Genomic DNA, 20,487 nt, shown 5'->3' with positions numbered 1-20,487 from the left:
ATACAGGAGGTGAATCATTCCCACATCTTCACACACCAACAACCTGGGGGGAAAAAAAATCACTCTTGGGGATTTTTTTTTTTATTTTAGTTTTTTTATTAGTATTTTTTGAGGCACAGTCTCCTCTTATTTAGTCTTCTGCTGTCACAATAGTTGCAAGGGAGCTCTAGGAGAGGAAACTTGATGAAATGAATCCTTTTTGCTTAAAGACTCCAAGTAATTGCTAAACCTTGATTCAACCCATTGAAATGCAGGTAGTTAGTTGAAGTGCCATCATTAGACAAGTAATTGTTAAGTTTCCTGTATAGCCACTGGGAAGAGAGGTTCTTTGGAGGTTAATTCAGATCTCCCAAGGACTGATTTGCCTCCAGGAAGGCTCTGTCTTGCTCCTAAAGCAATTACATTTTCAGTTTGCATCCTGCCTCAGCTTAGATGGACCAGGGCATTACAGCCTATTAAAGGGTGTTCTTTTCTGTCTCAGAGAGTTTTTCTCCATTTAGTCACAGGAAGGAAGGGTGATGGGGGCTCAGGTGGGGGCTGCAGGGCATGTTCTCACATTATTCCTGCCTTTCATCACATGTGTCCACATCTAGGTTTGAGACACCTGAGTAAAACGCATTGCAATGCAACCAGAAATTGTGCAAAGCTGCTCTCATTGCTCACTTCATTTCAACCTGAATATTCATTCTGATGCATCAGGAAGGTGTTCTTGCTGGCAGGCCAAGGGTCATTCAGGACTCATGGCTTGTGATGGATACATAGGAGGTAAAACAGGATTTTGGGTTGAGATTCCCTTTCTAATTTGGACATTTTGTCACCAAAGCAGAAGAAGCCCACTTTTATACCATGCATCTGATCTGTCCTGGAGTTTGACTCTGGTTATTGTCCTATTTTCAACAGCCTTTAATGGCAACTAATGAATAAATATCCCAAGGCACACCACTTAAAATGCCAGTTTTCTTGAAGAAATATCTTGTCATTTTCCTTGTCATGTCTTAAAGAAAAGAACATTTGTAATTCACAGACATCCCTGCCATCTCCACCAGCTGCTTTCCCTCTTTATATTCCTTCTGCAGTTGCTAAGCATCATGCTCAGCTTAGCTTGAGGGATCTGCCAGAGCCACAGCACAGGATCATATGGAAGACAGTGAGGAAAAGGCAGTTCTTGAACTCCCAAACCTATTTTGGAGGTGTTTTGTAGTACTGAGCTTGTCACAGGTTGTCCTACCCCTGAGAAGGGCCCATAGCTTCTACCCAGCAGGTTCTGAAGTCAGGACAAGTTGAACTCTTTTTTTTTCTGTCACTTCAGTTTGTGAAATGCTAGGCATCATGATAATGTTCTTTGGTTTTATATGTGCTCCATAAACAGATAGTGAAGGATTTGCAGGGGATGAAAGTCCCTCATTATCATCTTGGGACACTGCCAAAGCCACCATGGCCATCACTGAGATCACAGGCAGAGCTAGGTTGAGATTAGTGTGATGACTGGTTAAACTAAAACAGGCATTTTCATCATAAAAGCCAGGAAAATAGCTCTATCAGTCACAGGGGATCAAAGATGGAAAGCAATTTAATTCCTCTGGCTTGACAAGTTGAAGAATTCTGCTAGGAACAAACAACAAAATTAATATCAGGATTTGCCACAGGAAAAAAAAAAAAGAAAAGTGGTTTCTGATGAAAAATTCAACTTGGGAGTATTTTAAATAAACTGGAAAAACTTGTTATTGGAAAAGTTGTGTCCTTCATGGAGACATTAGCATATATATCTCAAGCTCCCCATCTTTCATGGTCAATCAAGTCCTTGGCTGTGGTGCTCTGTCAGAGATGGTATCTACTGGAAAAGTTCAAACCCCAGAGGAAGATGGAGAATCTGAATTACAGTTCCTTGTGAGAAGATAATATCTGATTTGAAATCTGTGGGGATTTTTTTACATGGCAGGTTTTGGATGAGAATGGAAATTTTCCATGGAGAGGTGGATTTTTTCATGCCTAAACATGCACATGTTTAGCATTTGTGGGGTTTTAGGTTGTTTTTGATGCCATTTTTGCAAACAGCCCTGCTGTGAGTCTTGACAGCCTCTTGAGGTCTGAGCCACTAAGGTCAAAGGGAGGGCTCTGTTCACTTAACTCCCTGGATTTTTCACTATACTCTCTATCACTGTTGAAAAGATTTACAGTAATTTCACAACTATAAGCCACACCATTTTGACTAAAATTTTGGTCTGAACCCAAAGTGCAGCTTATAAACAGGTGTGGCTTATATATGGACAAAGAACGAAAAGTTGCTGTTTTAGTTTGGAGGACAGGTGTCTGCTGAGAAAGGCAGGAGCTTCTCTTTGAAATGGAGAATGTAAACCCCCTCCCTCCAAATTATTATAATTTTGAAATCAAGGGGCTTTCAGGTAAAAATAGGGGAATTAGGAATAACAGCTCTTTTCTAGGGAAATTAAAATAGAAATACAGTACTACAAAGAACAAACCCCAAACCCTGACAAAGTCAGAGTACAACCTGACACCCGTCAGGCAGGGTGTTGGCAGCAGTCCCATCCCATGGTGGCTGCATCCTCCTGCAGTGACAGATGTGGCTCAGTTGGAGCAGTGCTCCTGTACAAGGTGCAGTTTCCCTCTGGAGGTCCAGTGGTGATGTGGAGAAATCCGGTTTTCCTCTGGAGTCCAGTGGAGAAAGGGGCTCCCTTAGTGTCCCAAAACCTCTGTTTTATCTTGGTAAGAAATGTTGGGCTCTTCCCCCTGGCTGGAGCAACTCCCAATGGGATGCAGTAATTTTATCAGTGCCACAGTGGGACTCAATGGCCATGAGCAGAAAATGACTGGCTGGAGGAAGGATGGGTTGTGAAAAGATAAAGAACACTGCCCTGCCTGGTTTCAATGGATGGCCCATTAACAGAATATCTCCCACGGAGATCAGGATCACTGCCCCACCCTCAACAGATGGTGATAGAACAGATACCTTTTATCACACTCTGTGTTGTAACCCCAGACAGTTGCTGACACCCAGATGTGCGGCTTATAATTGGGAAATTACTGTAATTGTTTCCCTTTATTCCCTCCTGAGATTAAGAATTACATTTCTTTTGACCCTTGATTTGTGCTTGGATTATTCTGAGCTGTCCTGACTGAAGCACACCAAGTGGAACTCAAGGCTGGTACTTTTGAGCAGACTGATAATGTACAAATGCTAATAATTTAAGTGTTTAATGACTATTGGCCTTGTCCATGAGAACCATTGTCGTTGACCCCATGCTCCTCACTCACTGGCCAGTAACTCTTTGCAATTATTTTGTGTTCTGCGTTGTGTAGCCCTGGTGCAGATTACGGCTGGCCTATGCCAGAAGGAAAGAAGGTTTTCACTCCTTCTCCCCTCTACGTTTACAGCACTGTGACAAGTCCAAAACAGAGGCTCTGGAGGATGATGAGATAGAGGAATTTTACAAGATACTGACAGAGAGGAAGGAGATAGACAGCATCTTCCAAATGTACTCGGACCCAGAAGGGTTCATGTCCTGCCAGAACCTGGTGAGGTTTCTCTATGAGATTCAGCAGGAAGAAGATGCTGTTGTTGCTGCCCCTGCCTTAATTCAGAGATATGAGCCCAACGAAAGAGGTAGGTTGAAAACCACAGCTGGTTTGCTTCAAAATCTTGCTTTTTTTGATGAACTGTGAATTGCATTGCTGCTGGTCTTTTTTCTGCAGTTGTGTGTGTTATTTTCTCCCCAGCTGCTTCTAAAACAACTCTCCTAGGGGAACATTACAGCTCTAGGAGGGGAGGGCAGAGGAGAGCTGGGAAATCTCCCTCTTCAGTTTTATTCTGGGTGCGCTGAGCAGCAGGAGAGGGATTGATACAGGTTTGACTAGAGGATGATGAAGATCCTGAGGGAAAGGCTCAGATGGGTTATTCAGCTGCCAAGACCTCATGTAGCTTTTCAAGGGTGAGGCTGTAGCAATATCTGTGTTCTCCAGAAGCTGGGGTGGAGGCAGATGTCCTTGATGGTGGGCACCTGTAAAGCCATGTGCAGATGAGATCTCTGAGGAGAGACCAAGGAGGTGACAGCTGCTTAGGAGGCAGTCACTGAACTGTCTGTGTGCTCAGAATGTGGGTGAATCACCAGTCTGGAACCCCTTGGAGGGTGTGTTCAAAGAGCCAGCTCAGAATCAGGGCTGGTTTTCCACTGTCCTGCTGTTCCTTCAGGAGAGGGACAAGATTTTGCAGCTGTCAGGCTTTAGGATTAGACTGAGATCTAGTTCAGTCCCTCAAAACAGGGAGTAATTTTGTGTTTCCTCTTTGCAAGTCATGTATTTCACTGGATAATCCAGACAGGATTTATCTGGCTGTGTTTAGACATCTGACACCTTCTCTGGGTTGAAATGGAGATTTTCATGCTGTAAATCTCTAGAGACAGATGAGGTAAGCTCTGCCTTTGACACTTTAAAGATGTTATCAAGGACAGTAAGTGTCATAAAAATCCACGCTTGTGAAGGGGCTTTAAAAGCATTCTCAGGCAGCTGAAGGTGTCATCCTTGTTTGGAGAGCATCAATATCTCTGGTTTTACTGAGTGCCTGGGGAGCACTTTTTGCCTCTGGGCTCTGCTGGGGATCAGAGGCTCCGTGGTGGAGGTGGTGGCACGACCTGGTGGTGTCACATTTTCAGTGTGGGGCTTTCTGTGTTTGCCTGGCAGCCAAGAGGGGCAACGCCATGACCAAGGATGGCTTCCTGATGTACCTGCTGTCAGATGAGGGGAACATATTCAACCCCTCCCACAGGAAAGTCTACCAGGACATGACCCAACCTCTCAGCCACTACTTGGTGTCATCCTCACACAACACCTATCTCATGGAGGACCAGATCACAGGGCCAAGCAGCACAGAGGCCTATATCAGGTGAGGAGTGTGTTTGGGTGTGTTTTGGAAGTTAACCTCTTTCCTGTAGAAGACATAAGTGTTTCCTTATGAAGCAATTTCCCACCAGACCAGGTAATGTGGGCTGGCTCGTGTTTCCAGGTGAGTTGTGCCCTCCTTTTCACAGCTCTTTGACCCAAGTCTCATCTTGTCCACCTGAGTGTAGGATGTATAATTAATAATTTGGAAGCAGTATAAAATATCTGTAGTCACATGGAGGCTGGATTACAGCATTCCCCAAAATGTGGCATGAGAAAGTGCCAGGAGCTTACAAGATACAAAGATTCCTGGGATAGAGCTGCAGGTCTGGAAGGAGCCAAAATTATGCACAGTGTCGTGGTGCTTATGCTCTGCCCTGCCTTTTGGGAGAGGCCCATGGCAGGGACTGTCCCCACAGCCATGCAGGGGTTTATTTCTGAGCAATTAAAAAAAAAAGAGGTGAGATGTGAGCTGGTGGAGCAGGGTGAGTGATCAGAACTTACACCTGATCCCCTTTTACCCTCTCAGATATTCCCACAGCAGCCCTGCACTGAGCATTAGGTGTTGCCTGTGTCTGCCTTTAACAGTGGCTGATGTCTCACGGCCAGATGGCTGCAGTGACCTTGAGTGATTTGCACACCCACCTTACCTTACTCCTTGTTTTATCAGTGTTTCCTTATGAGCCAGCCAACAGCTGCAATCCTGCCTTTGTTTATGACTTGTTCACCGGAGCAATGACTGACTGGAGTCACAGAGTCAAAAGTGTCGAGAGTGAAACTTGGCACAAGTTACTTCTCAGTAGCTCTTTGAATTCATCTTATAGAGTCTTAAAATTATAGATGTATGTTTTGGTTGTACAGAGTAAAAAAAATAAATCCCATTGTTCTGGAATAAGTTTTGCAGAGATGCTGTGGATGCTCCATCCCTGGAAGTGTTCAAGGCCAGATTGGAGAGGGCTCTGAGCAACCAGATCTAGTGGAAGCTGTCCCTTCCCATGGCAGGGGGTTGGAGCTGGATGGTCTTTAAGGTGCCTTCCAACCCAAACCATTCTGTGATGCCATTGCAATGAGCTAAAGGAGCTGTGTAATCTGAAATGTTTAGGGAATTACTGGAAAGAGACAAGATCACCTCCTAGATAGATAAGGGGGTGGGATTTGGGGAATCTACATTTGAAAATAAATTGAAATGGAAGTATGGATATGTAGAGGTGGGAATTCCATGTGTGAATTCAGTCTGTAGAGTCAGTTTAGGAAACTGGTCCCCAGCAGTCTCCTCAGCTGTGGTGGAGTTCCCACAGCTCCCTCCCTTCCTCCCAGCTCTGAGGATTGATCCCTTATGTCATATCAGATCTAGATGAAGAAATCACATCATCTAAACTTTGAGACCTGGCTTCTAAGGCTGACTGTCATTCTTCTCCTGCAGCCACTCTTGATTTTCTCTTCTCTTCACCATCTTTGGGGAAAGACTTGGGGCACATTCATCAGTGTCCTTTCTCATCTGGCACTCAATATGTCTTACTCTTTGGATAATCCTACCTTGGACTTTCACCACCTTATTTCTCAGATCCTTCTGTGCTTTCCTTGCTCAACCTTGAGCTCTCTTTGCTGACACTGATTTCACCTCATCCCATCCTTTATCTGCTTTCCTGGTTTTCCAAGCTCCTTTCTTCTCCCTTGCTCGCTGAACTTCCTTCAGTCTTCCCAGGCAGCACCTGTGCCTGATGTGCCCTCACCTGGAGATGGAGCAGAAGGTGTAGAAGCCAACCAGGTCCCTTTTTGTTTCCAGAGCCCTGACCAAAGGCTGTCGCTGTGTGGAGCTGGATTGCTGGGACGGCCCCAACTCAGAGCCCGTCATTTATCACGGCTACACTCTCACCTCCAAGATCCTCTTCAGTGATGTCATTAAGGCCATCAAGAACTATGCATTCAAAGTAAGGATGAGGGACAACTTCTCATGTTGCACAGCCCAGTAGAGCTCTTCCAGCACAGAGCAGAAGCAATGAAAGCTTCACCTTAGCATTTCTCATGGGGACAAAAAGTGACCTTCTGTCCAGGCACCTGTGCTCTGCTTCCTGCAGAGATCCATTCCTGGAGGTTGCTGGACAGGGAGGGCACATCTGAGGATGAGTTTGAACCTGTGCCAGCACAGCTGCATCCTGGACCCCACTGCAAGGACAGTGGTGCCCAAAATCCTGAGCTTACCTGCTGGGAAACACCAGCAAGCCCATTACTTATGTGGATTTGATGTCTCAGGGTCTGTTTCTCGTTTTGAGGAACCCATGTGAATGTTTTGGATGTGAAGGACTGCTTTTATTCTGCTTTAAAAGGGAAGAGCAGGGCTGGAGTCTTGTATGGCAGCAGGCTTCAGAAAATCTTAGGTCTGTCCAAACTCTCTGGACTCTCTGCTGTTTTCCTTCAGTGCACTTAGGATCTGGTGTCAGGTTTTGTTTGGGGCCGTAAAGGAGTGACAGTGACAATAGTGACAATGCCTTCAGCACACAGAATGACCTGGGGCACAGGGAACCAGATCAGGCCTATGCAGGAATGGAGGAAGGATTGATATCACTTAAGGGTTTGAGCAAACTCTGTGATTTTAAAGCCCCATTCCCAGTCCTTCCTCTGAAGGTGGGCACAGGGAGTGCCCAGAAATTCTGTGAGAGGCAATCCTGACCCATCCTGGTGCCTTCTCCATTGGATCATCATCTCTGGAAGGCATCAGCACAGATCTGAGTAACTACTGCACAGTTAAATCTGTCCATTTTTAACAAATCCTTGCTTTAGGAAATATCCACCTGCTGTTGACACACTCATTCCCAGAGAAAACAGCCCTGGGGTTCACACCAATTGCTCCAGGCTGGTGGAAATGCAGAACTCACTGATGGTGTGTGTGTTGCTGTCTTGTTCCAGACCTCACCTTACCCTGTCATCCTCTCCCTGGAGAACCACTGCAGCGTGGACCAGCAGAAGGTCATGGCCCAGCACTTGACCTCCATCCTGCAGGACATGCTCTTGGTTGCCCCAGTGGATGGAAACAAATCCCAGTTCCCCTCCCCAGAGGTAAGCAAGGCCACTCCAGCACTTTCTGCCTTCTGAGGGTTGGACAAGAGGGAGGTTTTTCTTCTTGTTGAGTGCAAAGCTCAAAACTCGAGGAGAAAACCACTGCAAGTGGCCTGAAGGTGTGTTAGACACAAAATGTCCTGGGGTAGCCACTGGGAATGACTGGGGTTGGTGGGGATGGAGATGTCCATGGAGGAAAAAGGGAAGCAGGAGACTGCCTAGAGATGTCCCTTTGATTCCCAGGAATCAGGGCAGCTGTCAGGCTGGGAGCTGAGCCCTGGCCTTGCAAGAGGAAGGAGAGACACAGCCCTCAGCAGTGGCCACCACTGTAAAATCATTAGCCGACAGAAAAAACTGGAAATGGAATCTTGATAGGAAAAATATGTGTCCAAAACAGGAGCCAAAAGGAAACATGAATCTATTTCCACCTATGTGGTTTGTGCTTTCTCTCTGTCTTTCTGTCTTTCTTAGCACTTTGCAGAAACAGACTCTGTACAGTTAGCTGCAGTTCCCTTTAAATTGCATTTCTTTGCTCAAATTGGATGAACATGCCTAGTCAGAGCTGGAAGGAGCTTGTGGGTGAGATAAAGCTGGCAGTCAGCAGGGGAGAAAGGAGAGAAAAACAATCCATCCAGAATATCTTCTATAGTTGTTCTCCCTCTTCCTTTATCTCCTTTCCCTTTCTGACTTTCCCCTTTTGTTTGGGAGTGTCATGCCTCGTTTGATACAATGCCTGGCACAGAGGGAAGCTGCTCTGGGCTGGTCCCTAAGCACCAGGGCAATAAATTAGGATGAATTGTAATTTTTACTGCTGCTGCTTCAGCAGGATCTTGTCTCTGCACAGACAAGGTGCCTCCACTGGGAGAAGTGGCTCTCCCAGGGTGAGGACACTCCCAGCACAGAGATCAGTCTTTGCAGGCTCTTACTGAGTTGGAAAAATATATCTTCAGTGTCCCCTCCTGACTTGTTATTTATCCTGGTGCAGGATCAGGAAAGCTGCTGATGGCTTTTCAGCTGATGTGATGAAAGAAAGGAGAAACACCAAGCAGAGCAATGTGTGATTTATGAGTGTAAGGGGATGACCCCAACTTCCCAAAGATGTTTTTTCCATGCCTGTGCTGATCTAACCTGGTTTTGATTGCCTGAACAGACACATGGCCCCAGCTGAACACAGTGCCCAGATTTACCCTAGGCAATGGATTTGGGCTGATCTGCTCCATTGCAGGGATTGATCCATTTGGTTTAAACAGAGAAAAATGGCCAATGTTGCAACACCTATCCTGTTCCTCCTGCTGCTTTTCCTCTGCCTTCCTGCTGTGTGAAGTAGGACAGGGCAAAGGGCTGAAATGCTGAATTTTTTTGGGTGTAAAACACATTGAAACTGAAACATGAGGGAAAAACAAACAAACAAACCAGGAATCTCTTGGCTTCTCCACTCCCTGGTGACGTTGGCATGAGGAAAGCCGGGACAACAAAGTACTTTTTATATCAGGAAAAGGGTGGGGCAAAGGGCTGGAGGCTGTAAATCACAAACAGTTGAAGGATTGCTGCCGATTGTGTCAGCAGGGAAAAAAAAGTCAGTAATTAAAGGAAGATTGACACGGTTTGGATTTGTGCTAACGATTCATAGCACAGCCTGGGGCAGGAATCTGATTTATTAGGCTCCATTCAGGAACAGTGTTGGGCTACCCTGAATATCTCCCCCAAGCTGCTGTGTTTAGTTTAGTAGTGAATTAAAGGCTGTTGGATGAAAGTCCAAAAGCCACATAAAAGCTCCAGGCAGCACCAGGGTTGTAGGGAGGAGCTGATCCAGTCTCTGCTGCTGGTGGGTTGTTGCCCCTCTGTCCCATCCCTGATCTGCCAGGGATTTCCCTACATCCCAGGGAAATGTTGCAAAGCCAAAAAAACTGGGTGTTTTTTAGAAAAAAACTGCTTCCAGTGTTGGAGCTATTCAGTGTACTGAGTGTGTCTGAAACCCCTCCAGTTCTGTGTTCCTGGAATTCCTTGTTTGTGAGGACAGTGACTTTGGGCATCACCCACACATTTTGTTCAATGTGGCTTCAGGTCCCTCGGACATCTCTGTTTCTCCAGCTTGTGTCAGCCTTGTCTGCAGTGCATCTTCTTAACTGAAGTCCTTGAGCTGAGTTTCCTTCAATCCTCCAAAACTTCCTTAGGAATGTGTTTCTTCCCCTTTCCTGGAGAGGGAAGCTCTCTTCATCCTCTGGTGCTGCTCACTGCTGGTGCAACACTTGAGTGTGCAGCTGAAGGAGATGTGATATCAGTCAGTGCATCTGATCCTCATGAATGGGAGCATGTTATTGCTCACAGCTTCTCATCCTCTCCTCATCCTGAGAGTGGGATGCCAGCTGGTGGTGCTCAGACCCCGTGTGTCTGTGTTCCTGATCACTTCACTCAGGGCTCCTTTGGAGAAACAGAGGAGTTGGAGGTGCTGTCCACCTCCTCCTCAGTGTTTGTCCAAACAGAGGAGGAGTCACACCCTGGGAGTGTCTGCTTTTCTCTGTTGACTCTAAAGGAGGTGCTGAAGCTACAGAAAGTTTGTTGAGGTGGATCACTTTACAAGTCTTCCATTCCCACTGAGATGAAAGCTGGAATTCAGACCTGCCCTGGCTCTCAGGTTGCTCTTAGGGGCAGGAAGCTTTCAGGGATTAACCTGTGTTATCTTTTAAAATCCTCTGCTCACTACAGCTCTGCTGTTCCTGATAAAATCAGTGCTTCCCCTTAAGACGGTTTCCATATCCCAGTGTTGTCAGAACCATTTCACCTGCAGAGCTGAGCTTGTTCAGTGTGCAGTTGAAAAGGTGGGAGAGCAGATGAGCTGCACTTCAGGGGGACTAGGGAATGCCATTTATAGGGCAAGTGAAGAAGGGCAAGAATCTGCTCCAGCAGCCACTCCACTGTGTGTTCTCAGTGGAGTCCAATGTCCTTGTAGCCTTTCCTGGGGTTGTACTCCACCTTGGGCCTCCCACAGACAGTTGGAATGGCTTTATGGTCTACTTGGAGGACATTTATTGAGTATTTCAGCTACTGCTTCCTCCTAAGACAAGGGATCTGCTCAGCAGAGCTGAACTGATGAGCTGAGTGTCTCTTGCCTCAGGCTAGAAATACTTAATATCACATGAAGGGGAACTAAGAGAGAAGGAGCAAGGGCATGTGTGTGTTTGTCACTGTCTGTATCAGCTTATTTAAAACCTTGGTAAAGAAGATAAACTCTCAGATTTAGGACTTTGCTTCCTATGCAGGGGGGATTCACTGCAGTGCTGCTACAGGCTAGCACCTTTTGCAGGAAATGGGGGTGAAAATGCCTCTCTTTGGGGTGAGTCTCACCCCTTCTTGTGGACAAATAAGCCAATGGATCTCCTCTGAGATAGGTGGCACATGGCCACTCTCCCTTGCAGGCATAGGAGCAGTGTCCTGTGCCCATGGGGAGCATCTGCACCATATCCAACGTTTCCCAGAGGAACCACAGCCTGGAAAGGATAACAGCAGCACTGAGGACCTGCTGCTGCAGCCCTGGAAGGGGCTGTGCTGAGGAGACATTGGAGGCTGTGTTGCTGTGCCATCCCTTGTGATGTTCTTGGTCCATACCTGGAGTTGCACCTCCCACTTGCTGTGCAGGCTGAATGGGAGAAGCTTAAAAAGCTTAATTACCTGCTGGTAATTGAGAATCAAGCAGGCTGCCCCAAATACCTTATCCTTAGTTCTCCACTGCTGAGATGTGAGGGAAGCAGCAACATTTCTTGTGGGCCATTAGAAAGCAGAGACAGATAATATATTAAATCCCAGGATGGCACCTGCAGCCTGCAGGGGACAAGAGGGGCTGCTCTCAGCCTTTCCTTGCTGTCCCCAGTGCAATCCTTCCAGGCTTGTCCCTCCCAAGTGCTCACACAGAGCTGGATTTTGTGGTGAAGAACAGTGTGGAGCTGGGTGTTGGGGCTGGAGTCAGGATCTGAAGATGAGCTGACATCTCCCAGCCCTGGATGTGAAGAAGCAGAGCACAGCTCTGCCTGGGAGGATGGGAGGGTGGTCTGGGGATGGAGGAGGATATTTCTGTGCTCTGACTGCTCCTTTGAGTGACAGGGAAGGTGCCCTAGTGTAAACATTTGTGGTAGCTGAATAAAAATGCTCTTGGCTGCTGCCTCAGGTGCCAGTGTTGGATTTCTGCTCAAACTCAGCCTCATCCACAGCTTTGCCAGGTGGTGAGGAGTGGGGCTGGTCTCTGGAAAAGTGTGATGCAATTGGCTTGAACCCACAAAGGGTGCAAAGGGGGAATGGAGTTCTTTGAAAATGCCTGTATTGTTTTATAGAAGATTCTTGTTTTTTCACAGTCCTGTCATTTGAATGTGGGGTTTTGTTGCTTTTGCTGTTGCAGGAAAGGTAAATACAGGGGAATGTGCTGCACAGACTGAGGGGCTGTAATTCCAAGATGGCATTTTTCTGGAATAACTCATACCCTCCAAAGCCAGGAGTACCAAACACATCCAGGTGGCAGCAAATCTGTTCCTGGAAGCTGCCAGGTCTAGTGGTGCTCTTGATTTTGAGGCATAACCCACACACCTGGAGATCCCCCCCATCCACCTTTCTCTATAATTCTCCCTGTCTCAAGCCTTGCTGCTGCCTTGTTTGGACTCTAAATCATCCCTTTCCAGGCTCCAGCTTCCTCCCACAGCCAGGGCTTGCACAGAGGATACATCAGTGGTGAGGGATTCGCATGAAAGAGGCTGGAGAAGAGGATTTCCCTGAAGAGGATTTAGCTTTGGAAAGGGTCTGGGAGCTCCTCCTGAGGCTCTCAGCACCCAAAGGCATCACCTGCAAAATGCCATTTGTATTAAAATTCCATGTCTGCTGTGCATGAGGCACCTGGCCAGGACTTACTGGACCTCTCTCCCCATTAAAATATCTGTGGAGCAGAGGCTGCACTGCCTCAGTCCCTGCTTGGGTCTCAGTTTCCAGAGTTGTGCACAGGTCTATAACCATACACTGCAGAGCAAGGGGTGGATTAATTAACAGGCCACACAGAGGAGCAAAAATGGTGCCACAAATTTCTTCCAGCAGCCCAGACCTCCAGGCTCTGCCTTGTTTGCTGAGCATTTAAATTGTCTTTAACAGCACAACTGTTCCATTTGTCTGGTTGAGGGCATGGCCAGCTCTACAGCACAGAGGAATCTCTGGGATCTCTGAGGTTTTCACACTCATGGTTTGTGCTCTCAGAGGCTGGGAGGGCCTCTGTAAAAAATAAAAACAGACTTATTTTTCCCTGTGTCTCTGAGTAATAACCAGTCACTGGTGCAACTGTAAAAGCTGAGGGGCTTCAGGGTGCTCAGAACCTTCTCTAACCACCAGGTGTTTGTCCACTTTTCCTTGTGCAGCAATTGAAAGGGAAGATCCTGGTGAAAGGCAAGAAGCTGAGCAGGCAGGAGGACCCCACCAATGGCAACAACAACCTGGAGGCTGAGGATGTCTCTGATGAAGATGAAGCAGCTGAAATTGAAGATGAATCTGTGAAGACCAAGGTAGAGCAGAAGGGAAAGGTAAGTGAAAGAAGTGATCACTGAGAAATCACTTTTTAGGTGGGTTTTGTAGCACAGCTAAAGAATTAAAAAAAGAAAAGCAATTTTTCATGTGCCCCAAGCCAAGACAGGTCTCAGTGTGGTTTCAGCTATTCAGCTGGGGATATGTGAGGGTGAATTGTTGAAATTGCTGGGGCTGAGGATCCTGGTGCTTAATGATCTCTGTCCCAAGCACAAACAGAGATCTTGCAGAACCAGCCAAGCAAAAAGTTTGGCTTCTTTCTCTAAAATGAGGCTGCAGTGGGGACAGACCATGTAGCATTTATGGAAGCAGAGGAAGAGCATGTGTGCAATCTGTTTGTCATATTTCCAGAAATCTGTTTGTGACTTTGGCTTTTCCAGTGACATTTTGGGATATGCCTGCCCATGTCCCTCACAGGGTGACTTCACAGGTGACACTTTCAGCCCCACTGATGGCAAAACTGATTTGTGTTACCTCTGCATCTGGTCTGATCTGTGTTTCCCTTTGATGAGTTGCTCACTCTTTGTGGTTCTTATTTGTTTCTCTGCTCTCTATCAATAACATGTACATTGTTTTGACATCTACCACTTTCTTTTCGTGCCCCTGATGGGAGCTGGGGACTCTCACTTGCACCAATAATGTGGCTGTGGAGTTGGAGTCATCAAAGCATTGTGACAACTTCCTAGTTCAAGGGGAAAAAAAGCCCCAAACACCCTTCTCTTCACTTTATTTCCAGGTTTGCTTGCCTGGGATCAGGAAAAGTCATTGCTAAGGCTCTGCTGTAAAGTTTAGCACCTGGAGACAGACATGGGTACTGAAATACAAATGATCCTGCAGAGAGCAGCAGGGAAGGGCATCCCACAAATAAGGGGGAATCCTTTCCCAACCTTTCCTGCACAGGGTGACACAGAGAGCACACACCAACCCCTGAGTTTTGAGAGTGTGCATCTTTTTTTTGTAGAAGTGGTGGAGAAGAGAAGCCCCAGGAGTCCTATAGGGAAACACAAAAATTCCCCACAAACCTGTCACTCTCTTTTTTTCAGAGTGACACCTTGAAGCTGGCCAAGGAGCTGTCAGACATAGTTGTCTACTGCAAGAGTGTCCACTTTGAAGGCTTTGATGACCCCAACCACCCTCGGGCTTTCTATGAAATGTCATCGTTCTCAGAGAGCAAAGCTCTGAAACTGGCCCAGGAGTCTGGTATGTGTGTTCTTCCTTCCTCTGTCCCTGTTCCCCAAAAGGGGACAGCTGCTGGTGGAAAAGGCATCCCAAAGACATGGGTTGTCTCTCTGGTCAAGCATGTCACTGAGAAAAGTGGGAAGAGCTTTGTATCCTCAAGGCTGTTACCAAGAAGGGAGTTTTACAGGTGGTTCCCATTCAGCCAGACTTGCCAGGCTGAGGGGAACACACAGCAGCAGCAAGAAGAGATAAAAGAGATAAAAGGCCATTTCCTTGTTTTCTCCTTCCTCTGCAGGAACCAGTTTTATCCATCACAACATCAGGCACCTGAGCCGGATCTACCCCGCGGGCTGGAGGACGGATTCTTCCAACTACAGCCCCGTGGACCTGTGGAATGTTGGCTGCCAGATTGGTGGGTGTCCCTGGGAGCCTGCAGGGGTCCCTGTCAGGGTCACCATGACCTGGCTGTGGAGGGCTTCAGCTGAGGCAGAATCTCAAGCCCTTTGCAGTCACTGGGAGAAACCAGCTTTCCAAACAATCCCCAGTGACTTTCTCTAAACCATTTTCTGTCTCGGCACAAATCCATTAGGAGAGGTTTTTCTGCACATTAATGTGCAAATCCTTGCAATTTCACTGTCAGCAGAGTTATTACCAATTAACAAAGGTGGAGGGAGCATGAACCCCGTGGGTCCTGCAGCCCTCTGGGGGTACAGGTAGCATCCCTTGCCCTGTTTGGCCTCAGGACAGTACTTGGGAGGCACCACCAGTTCCCTTGGGGAAGGCCAGACCTGAATTCAATATTTGGGCACCTAAAATAAGATTTTTCAGAAGCCATGAGTACTTTCAGCTCTCAGGAAAACCAGGGTACTGCAATTATCAGTCTTGCTGCAGGTAGAAAAATAAGGGAGTGCCTTAAGATGCTCTCAGCAGTCAAGTATGATCAGGTATGAAGGACATGTGGCCAGGATAAATTTCTGTGTCTTAAGAGATGTCTTAGATGTTGCTAAAGAATTTTTAAAAATCCTTGAGGAAATCAAGGGAGCCCTGAGTAGCTGCTGGGTTCCATGTGCACTCCCTGTGTGGTATCAGTGATGTATCACAGACACTGTTCCAGGTTTTACATCAATGCCTTTAAAAAAGGTATCGACAAATTGGGAGGAATACCAGCAATGTGCCTGGTGTTAGGACACCAGTGAGGCTTGATCTATTCTGGGCAGCAGACAATAAAGAGGTCCCAGCTTGATCACAGCTTCTGTGCTGCCACCTGAGGAGTTCAGACAATGAGGAGCTCTCTAGTCCAAACAACAGAGGCATCGATGCCCCTCAGGATGGCAAATGGAAACAGGCAGATCTGGGCTGCAAAGGAGGTTTTGTAATGAGGCTAAGTAGCCAGAGAAATTATCTGAGAGGGATTTGCTGGCTTCACTACAGGAGAGAACTCCTTCAGCATGGAAATGAAGAGGTTTATCTAAAAGGTGCAGTTGCTCTAGGTAAAATAAATTCGTTGCAGGATGATTTTTGATCCTGGGGAAGGCAGGATGGCTGGAATGGCTCCTCCTGGCTCTGTCATCTCTGAATGCAAGAAATCCTCAGGGCTAGCAGGCTGTGAGGGTCTGGGTTTAGCACTGCTTTTTGAAGCGTGGAAAAGCCAATGTTTATATCCATGAAGTGCAGTTTCATGTGAACAGAATTAACATGAAAAGATTCCTATTGATTTCTCTGAGTGACTGAAGTTATTTGTTTGTGTTGCAGTTGCCCTGAATTTCCAGACAGCAGGCACAGAAATGGATGTGTACCAGGGGCGCTTCCAGGACAATGGGTTCTCTGGGTATGTCTTAAAGCCAGAATTCCTCCGGGATGAACAATCCAAATTCAATCCAAAATCCATCACAGAAGGAACATGGGGAACAAAGAAGAAGCTCCTGCTTAAAGTAAGAATAGAAGTTGGGAATCATCTCAGTAACATCCATTTTGGGGGGTGTGTAGGTTGGACCTTCTTCTTCTGGTTCTGCCTTCAGTGTTGTCCTAACCCTGCTGATTCCCCACATCTGGAGGCTCTCATGGATTTGGATCCTGCAGGGATCTACTCACATGTTTAATGTGGGGCAGTGTTAATGGTAACACTCACTGTCCTTCCAGAGCCCTGCAGGCAGGCAGGCAAGCAGCAGTCACCTCTGGTGTTCCCAAGTGCCAGCTGAGCTGTGGGGACAGACAGAAAAATTGTCCCAAAGCCAGCTGGCTGGGCTGGAGCAAAGTTCCTTAGGTGCTTTAGCTCCTGACAGCTTCCTCTGAAGAAGGATGTCACAGCACCAGCCTCTCCCAGCAGATCCTCACTCCTGGGGAAGGAGAGGGAATCTTCCAGAGAGCCCCCTCTCCTAGGGATGTCCTGACCTCTTCCCCTGTTTCCTCCACAGATAATCTCTGGCCAGCAGCTGCCAAAGGTGAACAAAAGCAAGAACTCCATTGTGGATCCCAAGGTGACCATAGAGATCCATGGTGTCCAGCAGGACAACAACAAGAAGCAGACCAAAGTCATTGAAAACAATGGTGAGGGGCTTTCCTCCAAGCTCTGCTCCCATGAGCAGGAATCTTTTCTGTTCTTTCCCTGCTGCCCTGTGGGCAGACCTGCCCAGGGCACCCAGTCCTGCCCACACCAAGCAGATACATGGGGTGTTCTTCTTCTGTTGTTTGGAAATAGAAATTCCCTGTGAAACAGCAGAGTTGTTTGGGGTTGGCTGCCAGATTTGCAGAGCTAGAGCTTTGGAAGTGCTCTTCACTTCCCTGCAGTTGGATTTGACCTGATTGTACCCCAAAAGTGCCACAAACTCACAAAAGGTTGGTGTTGCAAGGAACTTCAGAGGTGTCTGTTCCAGCCTCTGCCTGAAGCAGGGCCACACAAAGTTTACTCAGGATATTGCCCAGATGAATTTTGAATATCTCAGAAGTTGGAGGACCAGTCAGACATGGCTGTGGCTTCCCTCTGTGCACTGAGGGTTTGAATATTATGACTTTCTGCACAAACACTCTGCTTTTCTGTGTGGAGTAAGAGCCAAGCACTGGAAAGCTGGTGCATATTTTCCTGCCTGCTAACAATGTTTCCCTTTTCCTCTTTCCTGTTTGAGTAAATCTGGCCCTGCTTCTAAAAGCTCACGGCCATTTCCGTCACCTACAATAATTTTTACAACCTGTCAAGTGAAAGTTGTGTGGGGAACATTTCAGACCTGCCAGGCTTGTTCCTCAGGGCTGCTGAGCATTCCCAGCCCTTCTCTAGCTGGAACAATGCTGGAGTGGTGCTGGAATGATGTGTGCTGCCTTGTGGGAAGCAAATCAAACAATGAAGACACCACCAGGACCATCTCAGGGCCAGGTGAAAGAACTCTCTGTCTCCTGCTGAAGCACACAAACCCTGCAGGTTCCAGGTGACATTTTGCTGTCCTTGGTCTCTGCTGTACACAGGCAGAAGGGTTTCCAACAGGATGTCCTCTGCTGTTTGCTTCTGGGGCGTGGTTTATTGACACTGAACCTGCCATGGCCTGGAGAGAGGGCACTGAGCTTGCTCTGCATTCTGTGTGTGCCAGTCTCAGTTTTGTTTGCTTTGTGATTCTGGGCCCCATGACCCTTATCCAGACTCGATGATGCTTTTTGTCACCAGACACTCCTCATTAACTTTCCTTGCAGACAGGGAGATTGGGGCACAGAGTGGTGCTTAGATGGATGTATCTCAAGTAGCTGGAGAGGCTTAAGGCCCCAGAAGCTGTCTCAACACAAAAGCACAGCTTTCCTCTCTTCCCTCCCCTGGTTTAGGGCTTTAAAAGGTTCCATCTGTCCAATGGCAACCTAAGAACAGCCCTGTACCATCCAGCAAGAACCTGTGGAGCAGAGCTGAGCTCCTCCCCTCTCCTGCACCTCACTCCTTTCTAGGATCAGGGTCTGCAGTGAACAGCCCAAGCTGAAGGATTTATTAATTCCAGGCAGCAAATCACAGTATTAAAGCTGGGAACAAGGCTCTTGGCACCTCCTAAGAGCCTTGCTCTAGGTCAGATTAGGTTGACAGTCAGGAAGAGTTTCCATCCATTTGCAAACACCTCTGACTGCCATTCTTACTGCCAGCATCTCTGACCTCCATCCTTGTCTGTGCTGCCCAGGCTTCAACCCAAACTGGAATGAAGAGTTTACATTTGACATAGAGGTCCCTGCCCTTGCCCTGGTCCGGTTTGTGGTGGAAGACTTTGACATGTCGACCAAGAATGACTTCATTGGGCAGTACACCCTTCCCTTCACGAGTCTGAAGCAAGGTAAGGCCCTGCTGCCTGCTCCCCACAGCCACTGAGCCCTTTGGGGAGCTCCAGTGTCCTGGATGAGTGCTCCAGATCCATCACAGCTGGGGTCAGAGTGGGTTTTTTGGGCAGCTGTCTTTGGGGAGGGTCCCCCTTGTCACCAGAGACCTTGGGCACACTCAGAGCTGTGCCTCTGGGACCTGCCTGCTCAGGATCCTGTGGGAAACTGGGGACAAAATGCTCCAGGACAGGGAGATGTTTGTGCAAACATCAGCAAATACTTTCCCAGCTGGACTAAAGGCCATTTCCCATCTCTCTGCTGCCAGGTTATCGCCACATCCACCTCCTGACCAAGAATGGAGACCCCTACTCCTCCTCCACCCTCTTTGTCTACATCAGTATCCAGGACAGTGATTAGCAGCCTGGCTCCTCCAGGCCACAGTGAGCCTCCTTACAGCCCTGGAAGGAATTCAGAGTGTGAGCCCTGCCAGTGCCAGGGTCAGTCCCCAGCACCTTCCCTGGAGCAGCACTGGGTGCTCCGTAGGACCCTGATGTGAGACAGCCATCCCTGCTGCGTGCTGGAAGCATCCTAATGCTGCTGTTGAGATTTTGTACCTGTTCTACCAATCCAGCTGTGGTTTTAGTTCACTTTATTTCCATTTTTTTTATTAATGTTTCTTTTAGCGAGAGGATAGGGACTCCTTTTTTAATAAAGTACAGCTCTTGGGTTGGGGTCACTCAGGCATCTGGGCAAAGCACCCAACATCTGTGCAGGGAAAAGTCTCCCCCAGCACTGCAATCAGTGGCCAGGTGCCAGGTGACTCCTTGCCACTGCAGGTGTCATCCATCTTTCACCACATGAAGCCCAAAACGGGGACACCATTCCCCTCCTTTCTGTTACAGATTAAAAGAGAAAGCTGCACTACAAAGCCCCGTCTTATGTAACCCGAGTTTCCTTTTGTGTTGTAATAAAAAATACATGAGCACTACTCTGCCTGTGTGCCTGGCTCTCAGCCAGGCCACTTTGCATTCAAAGCCAGGCTCTCATCCTGTGAAGGAGAAAGAAGCTGCCGAACAGCAGATTTCCCTCTGACCCAAAGTGAAACCCACTCAAAGGGACCTCAGAGAAGTCTTTTGCCAAAGACAGTGAGTGGAAATATGTTCAACAACTGCCAGCAGAGCTTTTTTTTTTTTTTTTTTTTTTTAATACAGTAAAACTTTTTGTTTTTACAGAAAAATGTCATTTTTTTAACAGAGAGGAAGTAAATGTTGTAAGTCCTAGCAGGTCCCAGTTGCACTGTAGAGGTAACCCAGCACGAGAGTGTTTTGAAAACAGCACAGTATTTATGGCAACAAGTGATTTGTCTTCAAGTAGAGCTACAGAGTTAAGGGAATATTGTTGAGATAAAATAATATATATTTTGAAAGGCCAACTCTGTTACTAACAGTATGTTAGACTATTAAAAGTTTAAAAACCAATCTGGAAGTGTTCAGTTACTTGCACTATTTGCCTCTTTGTCCTACTTGAATG

The 20,487-nt window shown here is 47.2% G+C and overlaps 1 protein-coding gene across 2 annotated transcripts in view; it reads left to right on the top strand.

The window, feature by feature from the left end:
• PLCD1 (phospholipase C delta 1) overlaps nt 1–20,435 on the top strand; it is a 50,075-nt gene extending 29,640 nt beyond the window's left edge. For both annotated transcript variants that reach the window (XM_033076673.1, XM_033076664.1), the window contains exons 5-15: nt 3,394–3,622; nt 4,696–4,897; nt 6,680–6,824; nt 7,801–7,950; nt 13,338–13,499; nt 14,544–14,700; nt 14,975–15,091; nt 16,432–16,610; nt 17,094–17,226; nt 18,825–18,974; nt 19,283–20,435. In XM_033076673.1, the coding sequence (XP_032932564.1) occupies nt 3,394–3,622; nt 4,696–4,897; nt 6,680–6,824; nt 7,801–7,950; nt 13,338–13,499; nt 14,544–14,700; nt 14,975–15,091; nt 16,432–16,610; nt 17,094–17,226; nt 18,825–18,974; nt 19,283–19,374 (1,716 nt within the window). In that variant the 3' untranslated portion in view covers nt 19,375–20,435. The remainder of the gene's footprint in view (nt 1–3,393; nt 3,623–4,695; nt 4,898–6,679; nt 6,825–7,800; nt 7,951–13,337; nt 13,500–14,543; nt 14,701–14,974; nt 15,092–16,431; nt 16,611–17,093; nt 17,227–18,824; nt 18,975–19,282) is intronic.
• Nucleotides 20,436–20,487: the final 52 nt, after the last annotated feature.

The sequence above is a fragment of the Catharus ustulatus genome, chromosome 1, assembly GCF_009819885.2.
Source record: "Catharus ustulatus isolate bCatUst1 chromosome 1, bCatUst1.pri.v2, whole genome shotgun sequence".
NCBI lineage: Eukaryota > Metazoa > Chordata > Aves > Passeriformes > Turdidae > Catharus > Catharus ustulatus.
This window is presented reverse-complemented; position numbering and strand designations above follow the sequence as displayed.